Below are 14423 nucleotides of genomic sequence, written 5' to 3'. Positions count from 1 at the left end.
ATGAATATATAAACTACTCTAATCCTAAATCCAACTTATTACATCATAAATTCTTAAACCCAAATTGTTCTTCCTTCTCTCTACTTTCTCTCTCCCCAAGAAGACTCCATTGAAGACCAAGGTCTAAGGAATCTAGGGCATAAAAAAGGTAAATTTTCTCCATCAATATTCAAAGAATATTAAGGTATGGGAACCTTTCACCTTTTGGATTTTGTTTCTTCAAAGGGTTCTTCCTATATTTGTTTTTAAAAAGATTATTTTATATGGGTTTCTTTCTAATCTGAAATTGATCTTCTAAATTGTATTGGTTATGGTTTTTTTTATTAGGATGATTTTATATTAGGATGTATTACTGTTAAATTATTCTAGTTCTTAATGATTAAACCTAGTATGTTGAATAGATTATGACTTGATCCAAATTCCCTAAATGTAGGTTATGAAGTCTTGTTGAATAGATTAGTATTGATGCAATGGACTTAGTTATTACGTTTATTACTATTGAATGATGTTATTAAACCTATTGATGATGAAATTGGATTGGTTGAGGTTAAGAGAAATGATGGTGGCTTTCGAAGGAGAATTAGTAAGGATTTGTGATCTTAAACCTTTACGTCAATTGTGATCGCTTGTACTTGGTGATGAAATTCAATTTAAGCATGACTTGTGATTATGTTAAGTATGTGATGGTATTATTATGCAATTGAAATTTAATGATTATTTGAATATATGAGATCATGTTTTAGATGAATACATATAAGGTTGGTTATGAATTACCTATGTGTCTTATTATGATATTGTGATGATAATGTGTTGATCTCACATATAAGGGTTGTATTGAAAGGACATTGTCATGCAATTCCTAATGAGCTAATGACTATGAATATACAAGGGTTTATTCTCATATGGCCTAATCTAAGTTATGATTGATAAAAGATGGCTTAAAGACATTTCAAAAAGCGACTCTAGTTTAGCTTCGAGTGAAGTAGTGAGAAGTGTCCCTTCCCAATGTGGGAAGGTAGGTTCACTATGATACTAATTAGATTGGAGACTTTAATTCAATATGCATAAAAAGGTTCCATGTATATCTCCTAGTTCTTGAACTATGTTCCCCCAACAAGAATACTAGATAGTGAATCCACCTAGAATGCTATGTTCATGTTTTGGTACTATCTTGGCAATTAGTCCACCTTCTTTTGGTATAGGGGTTCATAAAATCGGATTCCACTTTTATCTTATTTGGTTTATGTCGGTTAAGTCAAGTGTTCCCAAAAGTAACATTAAATGATAAAGTTAAGACTAACTAGGGTGACTTTAGGGGCTGACTTAGTCTAGGTAAGGGAATAGGAATCTGCCTATACATTACACTAGTTGGCTTTGAGGGAAGTCCTAGAAGGATTTTCTATTGTTATATAATGTAAATGTTACGCATATATTGACAATACATGTTGATTATCTTATATGATGTTAGATTCAATTATGAATATGCTATTAATTTATATTTCCACTAAAGAGGGTGCTCCAATGGAGAACCCACATGTAGCACCCTGGCTAGAAGATTGAGAGATTTCATTAGGATGAATGCTCTAGTATACTTCGAGTCCAGAACAAATTAGGATCCGTAGGAGTTTGTAGATGAGGTCCATAAGATTCTCTATGCTATGGGTGTTAATGAAGAGGATAAGGTTGAGTTGGCTGCATACCAGCTCAAGGATATGGCTCAGGTATGGTACAAGATGTGGGTTGATGGACGAGCACCAGGAGAAGTCCCCATCAGTTGGGACATTCTCAAGACTGCGTTCCTATAGAGGTTCTTTACAGAGAACAGAGAGAGGCTAAGGTTAAGGAGTTCATCAACCTACGTCAGGAAGGTATGTAAGTCAAGGAATACTCCTTGAAGTTTGTTAAACTTTCCAAATATGCTTCTTCCCTGGTGTCCAGAATCAGGAATGAGATGAGAAGGTTTTTGACTGGTATATCGGAGGATCTGGAGGAGGAATGTCGGTTAGCCATGTTACATGATAATATAGACCTTGCTAGGTTGATGGTACATGCATAGAGAGTCGTCAAAGGAAGAGAGGCCGAGAAGATAAGAAGCCTAGGTCCTCGGATCAGGCTTGTTCTAGCACTGGTAGGAGTTCTTTTGGAGTCCAGGATAGGCCCAAGTTCAAGAAGGGGCACCAGCACTCAATTAATCCTACTCCTTTCGGGAACACTAATGCCAAAGGGGACAAGTATGGTCCCAAGAAGGGAAATAATAGAAATGCCCTGCGTGAATGAAATATGTGTGATAAGTGTGGTCATTTGCATGGAGGTGAGTGCATGGTAGGTTCTAATGCCTTCTATGGGTGTGGAAAGAGTGGGCATATGATTACGGACTGCCCACATATTAAGAATCAAGACAAGGAAGATACTCAGCCTCGGCCTAATCCTATTGCTGAAGTCAAGCCTCCCAAGAGGAACATGTTCTATGATTTTAAGGGTAGAGAGGAACAGGAGAAGTCAGATGATGTGGTCATCGGTAACTTGCATGTCTTTTATTTTCCTGTGTATGCATTGTTAGATCCAGGATCCACCTTGTCTTTTGTTACTCCTTTAGTAGCCAGTTAATTTGACTTGCTTCCTAACATCTTGCATGAACATTTTCTAGTTTGTTTTCCCATAGGAGATAGCATTAGAGTTGAAAGAGCATATAGAGATTGCCGAATAACTGTTCTTGATAGAGTTACCTATGCTGACCTAAAAGAATTAACAGTGCTTGACTTTTATATAATTTTTGGTATGGATTGGCTCCATAAATGCTATGCTACCATAGGTTGTCGAAATAGGGTAGTAAAGTTTGAATTTCCTTATGAGTTATAGCTGAAATGGGACGGGCGTAGTTCAAATCAAACAGGCAAAATACTTTCCCATCTTAAAGCCAATAAGATACTATCTAAAGAGTATTTATACCACTTAGTCAGAGTCAATGTCTTAGAACATTAAGTTCCTTCCTTAGACTATGAGTTCATAGTGAATGAGTTTCAAAATGTGTTCTCGGAGGATTTACGAGGAATCCCTCCTAAACGTGAAATTGACATTGGTGTTGACTTAGATCCCAACACCAACCAATTTCCAATCCTCCCTATAGAATGGCTCATGCTGAACTCAAATAGTTGAAGTTGCAGTTCAAACATCTACTTGATAAGGGCTTCATCCAGCCGAGCATATTTCCATGGGGTTCTCCAGTGTTGTTCGCTAAGAATAAGGATGGAACCCATAAAATGTGTATCGATTATCGTCAACTCAACAAAGTCACTATAAAGAACAAATACCCTCTTCCCAGAATTTATGATCTATTTGATCAGCTCCAAGGTTGAAGCTTCTTTTCTAAAATAGATCTCCGGTCAGGGTATCACCAGCTTAGAGTAAGACAGCAGGACATTCCTAAGACTGTCTTCCATACTAGGTATGGTCATTATGAGTTTCTTGTCATGTCATTTGTCTCACTAACGCACCAACCACGTTTATGGACCTTATTAATAGGGTCTTCCGTGAATACCTTCATTCTTTTGTCATAGTATGACATCCTCATATACTCTAAGAAAAGACAAGAGCATGAACTATATTTGAGAATGATAATTCAAGTACTCAAGTAACATCAGTTGTAAGCAAAATTAAACAAATGTGAGTTTTGGCTGATATTAGTGACCTTCCTTGGTCATGTTGTGTCCGACCAGGGTGTAGAGGTTTATCTGAAAAAGAGTGAGTCAGTAAAGAAATAGACGATACCTATACTCCCTCAAACATCCGAAGATTCCTTGTTTTTGCTAATTACTGTTGAAGGTTTCTTGAGGGCTTTTCCGCTATTTTTGCTCCATTGACAGCTTTAACAAATAAGGCTAAGTTTTAGTGGTCTAAAACTTGTGAATAGAGCTTCTAAGAGCTCAAAGATCGACTCACTTCAGCCCAGTTCTCACATTGTCGAGGAGAGGGGAAGGGAAAGGTGATTGCATATGCATCAAGATAGTTAAAATCCACAAGAAGAATTACCCTACCCATGATCTTGAGTTAGCTGATAAGGTATTTTAATTAAAACTTTAGAGACATTACTGATATGGTGTACATATTGATATATTTACTGACCATAAAAGTCTTCAGTATGTTTTTACATAGCAAGAATTGAATCTTTGTCAGATGAGATGGATAGAGCTGCTCAAGGATTATGACATGAGTGTCCACTAACACCCAGGTAATGCCAATGTAGTGGCAGATGCTTTGAGCCAATTGAGCATGGCAGTGTGTCTCATATTGATGATGAAAAGAAGGAGTTGGTTAAAAAGGTACACCAATTGGCAAGGTTAGGTGTATGTCTAGTAGATACACCATGTGGGGATGTTTTATTTCATTCTAGTTTTGAATACTCATTTGTTGTAGATGTTAAAGCTAAGCAGCATCTCGACCAAGTACTCACAGAGTTGAAAGACTCACTTTTGAGTAAGCTGAATAAATAATTCTCCCTAGGTGGGATGGTGTGCTTAGATACCAAGGCAGATTGTGTGTTCCCAATATTGATAATCTGAGACATAATATAAGTGTAGAGGCTCCAGGTGTTCCATTCATCTAGGTTCCACCAATATGTATCGTGATCTCAAGGAGATATATTGGTCGGAATTTATGAAACAAGATATTTCTATGTTTGCGGAGAAGTGCCCCAATTGCCAACAGTTTAAGGCCGAACAACTTAAGCCTGGAGGTCTTACCAAATCGATTGAGATCCCAACATGGAAGTGGGAGGTTATTAATATGGACTTTGTCATTGGTCTGCCCAGGACCCGAAATCAGTCATTTGGGTCATTATTGACAGGATGACTAAGTCTGCACACTTTAATCCTATGAAGTTTACTTACAAGGCCGAAGACTATGCCACGCTTTATATTGATGAGATAGTGAGGTGGCATGGGATTCCTTTATCTATCATTGCAGACGGGGGAGACAGTTTACTTCTCACTTTTGAGATCTTTCCAAAAGACCTTGGGTACACAAGTGAAGCTTAGTGCTACTTTTCGTCCTCAGACGGATGGACAAGTAGAGCGTACCATTTAGAACCTTGAATACATGCTCAAAGCAAGTGTTATTGACTTCTAGGGGAGTTGGGATAATCATTTGCCACTAATTGAGTTCTCTTATAATAATAGCTAACATTCCTGTATTTGTATTGAACCTTTTAAAGCACTGTATGGCAGGAGATGTAGGTCCCCAGTTGGGTGGTTTGAGGTAGGAGAGTCTTTCATCCTTGGCCCTGAAATCATACATGAGGCTATGGGAAAGGTAAGAATGATCAGGGATAGATTGACTACTACTTACAGTCGTAAAAATTACTATGTTGATAACAGGAAGAGGGCTCTTGAATTCGAGGTAGGTGATCAAGTATATCTGAAGATATCACCCATGAAAGGGGTGATGAGGTTTTGTAAGAAAAGAAAGTTGATTCTGAGGTATATAGTTCCTTATGAGGTCTTAAAACTTGTAGGGGATGTTACCTATGAATGGAAATTACCAAATGACTTGGCTTCATTTCATCCAGTGTTTCACATTTGGATGCTTAAAAAGTGTCTAGGTGATCCAGCATCCATCCTGCCTATTGAGGGGTCATGAAGAGGTTACAGTTGAAATATTAGATCACCAAGTGAAGCAGCTGAGGAACAAGGAGGTTGCCAGTGTAAAAGTGTTATGGAGGAATAACCTTGTTATAGGAGAAACATGGGAGGCTAAGGCTGACATGAGATCCCGTTACCCTCACTTGTTCAGTTCTTGAGGTTAGATATACTCTTACTAAGTCTGATTTTTTTTTATGAAACTCTAAATATAGTGCATTAATCGGTTTTGGTGTTTTGAGTCCATAAATGTGTGTTTTATACTTGCACTGTATGAGTTAATATGAGTTCAATCTTGCATTCATGTTGCTATTTTTATTGTATAGCGTTGACATGATTTTCTTGTCGCATGAGTTGTGATGTGCATTGAGTTAAAGTGAGATTGAGAAGGAAGTTCCTCAATCTTAGATATGAAGCTTTAGATAAGCTTTGAGTGATGTGCATGAGCCAGAGTAAGTTGTGAATCAGATATTCACAAAGAGTAAAGTTTCAAGTATGTTGATGTGTTTTTTGAAAATACCCTCTTTGATTCAAAATGATGTGTAGTGTCATTCGGGGACAAATGTTCTTAAGGGGGGAATAATGCATTCCAAAAAATGTACTTGTCTAGTGAAGACTCTATTACGTTATAAGAATAGGTATTTGGGTACACATGCATCCCAACGCCCAATATTGACTAATATTGGGCATTTTAGAGAATATTGGCTTAAAGGTGTTAGCATTTTTCTATGTATTAACAAGTACTTAAGATATACTTTGATGTTCAAATGGTCCAATCCAAGCTTGTTTAGGAATTGTACCTACAATGAAGACCCTAAGCTAAAAATGTATTTTCTTAGCTTACACACATTTGGTACGAGGCATATAAGTGTCAAGCCTAGGTACCATAACCCATAATCATTTAAAATGATCATGTAGATTAAGCAGTGCCTAAGGACATAGTGAGGATCCTAGGAAACAAGAAGTGAACTTTCAGAGTGCAACTACAGAGTGCACGGTTAGGAAAGTACACGGCAACACATGTGCAAGCACATGTGTTGCCGGCGAGATACCAAGCGACCAAGCCCATACGATTCGGTTAGGGTGGTTAGGGGGCCGGCACGCGTTGGGTCAAGCCACGTGGGGCCGAGCTTCATAACCAATACTAGGCTATAACTAACTTACTTAGGACTAACTAAAATGAACTAACTAGTGTGCCCAAAATCTTAAGACCAAACCGGGTGACACTAGCCTAGTAACTAACTAAAGAAACATCCGAGTACCTAACCTTGGACGGTCCAAAGGGGCTGGTTATGGTCGTAGTGATTTAGGGGTACTTTAGTAATTACGTTACTTGACTTAATTAATTAAATTAGCAACTCAATTAATTAATTTAAAGTTAATGGTCAATCCCGAGACCCTTTCCAAATTTTCTGAATTTGGCTAAGCCAAATGTTCTCATATTTTAGTCAATTTAGGAGGGGCTTTTTGGTAATTAGCTAATTGATTTATTTGATTAAGTTATTTTTCCCAAGACTTAGTCAATATTCAGTTCCTAAGACTTAGACTCACATTTATCGAGTAGAAACCAACGACTGAAAAACTAAGAATAGACATAAGAGAAACAGACAAATACTCTCAGTTCTCCTTAGGCGGTTTTAAGCCAATTCTTCAAGATTTTCATGCAAAGTACACTGTGATCTTCATAGATTCAATTCTACAGTAAGCTAGGGGTTTTATCTCTTGGATTCCTTTTCCCTAGAGGCTTTTCAAACGTTCTGAATTCAAGAAAACCAAAACTAGGGTTGTTCCCAATGAAATTGTTGAATCTTCATTGCTTTAGTTCTCCCTATTTTTGATTCTAGTAGTATGTATAAACAAAATCTCGAGCATGTTGTTTGTATGTCGTGCTAACTGATCATTCTGTATAGGTTTACGTGATTTGGTAATATAAAATGAGACCTATAGGTTATATCCGTATGATTAGAGAATCCTTTACATGAGACAAGAAAAGTTGTATTGCCTAATTGTGTTCGAGAAGATGAAATTGTTATAAGTCATCTATGAAATTTAGTTTATTGTTGAAAGGAATGAAGGTTTTTATTACTGTGTGTGTTTACTGTACATATGTTTGTAAGTGTTTATAATTCCATGTTTCCAAGAAGAAATAAGAATGAGAATAAAAGCTAGTTAATGAATGTTCAATGCCAAATCAACTTTATAGCTTGGCCAAACTAAGCACTGAATTTTTCTTATAAGCTAAACAAATTTTAAAAGTTGGCTTGCTTAAAATGATGAGATTCTTTAGTATATACATGAAGTTAATAGACTTGGCTAGTGATAATATCATGACAAGTGTTAAGTGAAACTTTGGTTTGTACCAATAAATTTACTGGCAATATTATTTCCAAAATATGTAATAGAATTGGCCAATGACTAAGTCATACCAATCTTATATGGATAATGTCAATTATGATGTTTCTTGTAAGGCCAAATGCAAGTTAAATCTACTTGAAAAGATGTAACTCAATGAACTCATAACCTAGGGTATGCCAATGATTTGGACAAGTCCCAACATACCTTATCTCAATGAACTGGTGAACATAGTAGCATATTGAAAGTCCTTATAACTTTTATAAAGAATGGTACAAGACTACCAAATAACATTTAACAGGATAAGGTGAGTATGAAATAACTAAAATCTTATGAGTTATGAAATTGACCTAGAATGGGGTGTTAAAGGAAGTGAGACAAGTCACACTTGCACCTAAACAATTTTGTTAAAGTTACTCACATAAGAGGGCGTTAGAAATCATGAGACAAGTCTCATTCACACCATAATGAAAATGTAATATTTAAGTTCACATTTAACAAGTATAGAAAGGGATGACAAGTCAACCATTGATATAAGCATACCTTATACTAGAAGCAAGCTTCAATAGTGTATGAGTCAACTTAATAACTTGGAAAGTATAATAAATTGAGCTAAGCACTGATAGACTAGTAATGAGCTTGTGCAAGCTTATGTAAGCCTCATGATATGAGACTACCACCAAGGTATATAAGGGTCTCTAAATTCTCCTACTCTTTGATATATTTCACCAGTAGAAAGCTAAGATGTATTCGGTTTCACTTTGGCCGATGAACCACCTCTTTTCAGTGTGGGGAAAACAATAGATTTTATGTTAGCTCCCATGATGTATGTAGGTTTAATGTTAAAGATTTCTTTAAGAAAGAAAGAAATAAAGAACTAGGAAGATGAGGGGTGTTCGGATAGAATGACCAAAGGGTGAGGTTAGACTAAGTAATGATGTAAGTCATTCTTTGTCATTGCATAGAAAGATCCCAATACAAGTCTCAAAAGAATATAATGACTCATCAATTGGAGCATAAATATACGCATTAGAATCTTTATATTATGCAAATGATCAAATAATGGTCATAGACAATAAAGATTGGCTTATAAAGACTTCATGCCCAATTTAACAAGAATGGAAAGAACAACTTGTGAGTAGGGTAGTAAAATAATTTCCTTAATCTTTTGGAGTACTGACATGATTCACTGTAGCAACGAGAGTGCAATAAATCATTGCACTCGTAACTAAAACATAGGATCAAAGGAGATCATTGAACTATACAACAAAAGAAAAAAATTCTTAAAAATAAACTAAGGCTGGGAGAGTGAGCTCGCGGCCTAAGGGGAGCAAAAATATTAAATTTTGCTTGAGTTGTTCTAATTTTTGTTCATGATTCCAAGGTCTTACGTTCATATAGAAAATAATTTGTGTTCTTTAAATGCATGAAAATATGTTACATTTATAGCATGATTCATAAAAAACAAATTAGGAAAGCTAAGTGAGTTCACTTTCCAAAAATGGAATGTTGTTATAGGAAGAGCTTTCCTTAATCATGCATAGTCCTTATGTGTTTATGTGCATACACCCATACTTAGAACAAGTGTGTACTGACCCATATAAAATTACTATTTTTATAGGTGCAGGTCCTTAGAGAAGATTGAAGATCAATTGAAGCTGTTTGGACTAGTACCTCCAGACCTTGGTAGGTCCTCTTGAGTTCGAGGATGCCTACGCTTTTTATTATAGCTTTAGTAGATTAGATATATCTAGGGGATGTTGTCCCTAGCGTTTCCTTTCAAACATTTATTCAAGTTTTTGTATAAAGGCCGGTATGGCAACTATTAATTGTATTATGAATTCTTCATTTTAATTGTTCAATTTGTTAATAGATGGTTACTTATTTTAAACTACAAGTATATCACTCTTATGCAAGAATTATATGAAGTCTAAGTAAACTTCAGTAAATTTAAAAAGTTTTATATTTTCTACTTAAATTAACTATATGATTGTGATGAAAGCTACGAAGAGGCTTATTGTCAACCTCTGAGAGGTTAACAATACCGGTCTCATCTAGGGTCTAAGACCCGGGCTTGACATGTCTAAAGACTAGTAAAAGAGGTCATAGTGTGCCTTAGCATATTTCACGAGGTTTTAGGAGTCAGAAATTGATGAAATTTGGTGGAAAAGTATCAAACATGTATCAGAGTAAATTTAGGGTTGAAACGTCTGGGTACGACTCCCCAAGGACCACCGTAAGCGTCATTGAGGAGGACTCTTCCATTAAAGCAAAAAAATTGTCAAAGACAGTGTCCACCTACAGTTGTAGACGATCGGGCGTCGATGCCTCCATCGACAAACACTCAACCATTTTTCTGAAATGTACAATTTTACAACTCTCTGAACTAAACTACGGATGTGCAGGATGGTTGGGGCAAGTAGCCGTAGGTTAACCTACTTACCGTTGGTCGTGGTCTCTTAGGTCATGCCTGAGTTTTCACTGTTAGTTTTAATACTTCATTTAGTTAGTCAATTAGTTAGGTAGGGTTTAACGGATGTTAAATAATTAGTTAAATGAATATATAAACTACCCATAGCCTAAATCAAACTTAATACTTCATAAATTCCCAAACCAAAATTGCTCTTCCTTCTCTTTACTTTCTCTCTCCCCAAGAAGAATCCATATAAGACGAAGGTCTAAGGAATCTAGGGCAGAAAAAAGGTTACTATTTTCAATAAATATTCAAATAATATTTAGGTATGGGAACCTTTCACCTTTGGGATTTCTTTCGCCAAAGGGTTCTTCCTATATTTGTTTTCAAAAAGATGATTTCATATGGGTTTCTTTATAATCAGAAATTGATCTTCTAAACAAAAAAACTTGGTTCTGGTTTCTTTTCATTATGATTATTTTATATTATTATTTATTATTGTTCAAATATTCTATTTCTTAAATATTAAACCTAGTATGTGGAATAGATCATGAATAGACCCATATTCCCTAAACCTAGGTTTTGAACTCATGTTGAATCAATTAGTATTGATGCAATAGACTTAGTTATTGCGTTTATTACTATTGAATGTTTTTATTACACCTATTGATGATTAAATTTGATTGGTTAAGGGTAAGATAAATGATGGTGGCTTTTGAAGGAGAATTGTTAAGCTTTCTGATCTTAAACCTTTACTTCAACTGTGATCGCTTGTACTTGGTAATGAAATTCAAATGAAGCATGCCTTCTGATTATGTTAAGTAGGTGATGGTATTATTATGCAATTGAAATGTCTAAATTATTTGAATATATGATATTATGTTTAAGATGAATTGAGATAAGGTTGGTTATGAATTACTTGTGTGTCTTATTAGGACGTGATGATGATAATGTAATGATTTCCCATATGAGGGTTATATTGAAAGGACATTCCTATGCAATTCCTAATAGGCTAATGACTATGAATATACAAGGGGTTAGTCTCCTATGGCCTAATCTATGTTATGATTGTTAAAATATACCCTTAAGACATTTCAAAAACCAACTCTAGCGTAGCTTCGAGTGAACTAGTAGTGAGAAGTGTCCCTTTCCAATATGGGAAGGTAGGTTTACTATGATACTAATGAGATTGGAGACTATAATGCAATTTGCATAAACTGGGTCCCAAGTATATCTCCTAGTCTTGAACTTTGTTGCCCCAATAGGAATACTAGCTAGTGGATCCACCTAGAATTCTATATTCATGTGTTGGTACTACCATGGCAAGTAGTCCACCTTCTTTCAGTGTAGGGGTTCATGAAATCGGATTCCAAATTTATCTCATTTGTTTTATGTCGGTTAAGGCAAGTGTTACGGAAAGTAAAATTAATTAATAAGGTTAACACTAACTAGGGTGACTTTAAGGGTTAATTTAGTCTAGGTAAGGGAATGGTAATCTGCTATACACTGCACTAGTTGGCTATGGGGGAACTCCTAGAAGGTTTTTCTTATGTTATATAAAGTAAATGTTATGCATATATTGACTATGCATTTTGTTTATCTTATATTATGTTAGCTTCACTTATGAATATTCTATTGGTTTATATTGCTATGTATAGTATTGATTCCTCTTGATGCTATGTTATATAAAGTTAGACAATGCTTGTTATCCTTTGCTTGGTATATTTGGTTTAGTAAGGTTATCGGGCTTTGTTTGGTCATTATACATGTAGACTTGATGGTGGGTTAGGATTAGAGCTCTTGTATATAATGTAATGTTATGAACTCTTATAAGTGTTTTTTTGTTATAGCATATGATGTTATGGCTGTTTTGGTTATGTACTCAAGAATGCTATTATATATGTTTACTTGATTATACTTGATGATGGTAATATTTTATTTTACATAGTTTTTATGTTAAGTTGTATTGATTATGAACGTGACTTATGCTATTGTGATCCTTATGTGGTATATGCTCTCTTGTGTGTTCACTAAAGGTTTCCTAGTGACTTAGCATGTGTTCTAAAGTTAATGTGTCCTTTCTCATGCATTCTATTCAATTATTTGATGTGCATGTTTCCATACTTAGTACAAGTGGTGTACTAACCCATGTTTTCATATTTTCTATAATTATTTAGGTTTCGTTCGTGGAGCTTTTAGAGGTTCATTTAAAGATAACTTGGATTCTCATTCTCCATATTTTGGTAGGTTCTCACCTTCTGAGTATGATGTCACTATCTAGATATTGTTATTGTTCTAGTTAAAGACTTTCCGTTCATTTTATTTTGATTTGAAGAGGATAAATTTATATACCTATATGTGGCTTTTGTTGTTATGAATTAAGGGTTATGACCCAATGTTGTATTCGATTTAGATGGTTTATATGTTAGTCTTATCCTAGATTACCTATGAGATTATATTGTTATACTATGTATGTGATATAAAAGTAGAAGCCTATGTAGTTCTTCCTATGCGAGAAGTCTATGCATACTCCCTATGTATATATATTATGTGTAAGCGAGGGGTCTATGTAAATCTCATTGTTGAAGTACATAAAAAGTTTTATATTTTCCATAATTTAACCTATGAAATGTAATGACAAATGCTAAGAGGTTAGTCTTATTCCTCTTCGAAGATGACGACACTAATTACTTCTAGGAGATGCTCTCTAGATGTGAAACACCTGGTATAAGAACATAAAGTTGGATATTATTAGGATCGATGTCTCACTAAACCACGTCTATGTAGATTCTTATTCATAATTGTGAAGCGTGCAACACTTATGACTGAGAGACTATATGATGCTTAGGATATTCTCATCTTCTTGTAGTCCTATGCCGTGCTTCTAGAGTCTACTTTATTTGTTCTTTTCACCTTAATCTTTTATTGTGGTTATAGGTGTGAAAACTCACATGGCAGTGGCATGAAGGGTCGAGGAAGGTATTGCTAATCCGGGGGCTCATGACAACCAAGATCCTCCGCAAGACGATCAAATCCCTCCACATGAAGATGTTTTTATGCGTGATCAAGTTCTGGTTGTTGCTCCACAGATGAACGATGGAGAGATAAGGGCCATTTTTCTCAATTTGGACCAAGCTATCACTTTACAAGTTAATGTCGTCACTTCTCAACTCTAAGCCATGACGGCACAAGCGTATCGGGAAGTTGGACAATGTATGCCTCAACATGCTATTACTATGGCATCTCGTTGGAGAGACTTTAACAGGATCATCCCTCTTATTTCTACAGTTCAAGAGTGGATGAAGACCCGCAAGATTTTCTTGATGAACTCTATGATATTCTATTTTCTATGGGTGTGACTACGGGTCAGAAGTCCAAGATGGACGTCTATCAACTCAAAGATGTGGCAAAAACTTCGCACACCCAATGGAAACATAATAGTGTAACAACCCTAAAATGACTACGCTAAGTAATGTCTAATGTATCTAGAATGCCTAGATTAGACCGGGTTCACACGGATTGATGCATGTAGAAAAAGACATCTGAACCTGTGCAACATCCAAACAACTAACTTGCTGAGTTAGTTAAGCTAAGAAAGGTTGGATCCAGCCATGTAGGGCACCTGAATATAAAGATTTACCCGGATGAGTCTTAACTGGACTTAAAAAGGGGTAATCTTATGTTTCGAGGGTCTGGGGTAAATGGTTTTTTCCAGGATAAGGGTAGTATTGTAATTACCCAAAATATTAAATTAATTATTTATTTAAATGGTGGAGGGACAAATCAGGTAGAGATTGCCAAATTTGACCATTTAAGTAAAATCTAGCTCTACCCAAATTTGAGCCATGGTGGAAGCAAGGATTAAATTGATGTTATTTTATTAAGTGAATTAGTTGCATTAATTAATATTTTAAAAGATTATTTAAGTAAGGGAAAATCATATTAATAAAAAAATCATATTAATAAAATTAATAAATATTTAGGAGTCCTAGTTTGACTAAGTCTCCACCTAACTCTCCTAATCT

General features: G+C 35.5%; 1 protein-coding gene across 1 annotated transcript; it reads left to right on the top strand.

Moving 5' to 3' along the window:
- The first annotated feature begins 4614 nt into the window (after nucleotides 1-4614).
- Nucleotides 4615-5794, top strand: LOC138348829 (uncharacterized). The gene is made up of 4 exons (XM_069298410.1): nucleotides 4615-4773; nucleotides 4878-5014; nucleotides 5223-5394; nucleotides 5597-5794. Exons 1-4 carry the CDS (start codon nucleotides 4615-4617, stop codon nucleotides 5792-5794), a joined length of 666 nt encoding a protein of 221 aa, XP_069154511.1.
- Nucleotides 5795-14423: the final 8629 nt, after the last annotated feature.

The sequence above is a fragment of the Solanum lycopersicum genome, chromosome 5 (assembly GCF_036512215.1).
Source record: "Solanum lycopersicum chromosome 5, SLM_r2.1".
Lineage (NCBI taxonomy): Eukaryota > Viridiplantae > Streptophyta > Magnoliopsida > Solanales > Solanaceae > Solanum > Solanum lycopersicum.
The sequence above is the reverse complement of the archived record's forward strand: the minus strand, read 5'-3'. Positions and strand labels throughout refer to the sequence as shown.

Bases quoted from the DNA above. Each gene is read 5' to 3' on its own strand.
- LOC138348829 (XM_069298410.1), top strand. From the start codon at position 4,615: ATGTATCGTGATCTCAAGGAGATATATTGGTCGGAATTTATGAAACAA. The intron at 5,015-5,222 runs GTACACAAGTGA...ACTGTATGGCAG, and splicing joins ATCTTTCCAAAAGACCTTGG to GAGATGTAGGTCCCCAGTTG. The intron at 5,395-5,596 runs GTAGGTGATCAA...AAAAGTGTCTAG, and splicing joins AGAGGGCTCTTGAATTCGAG to GTGATCCAGCATCCATCCTG.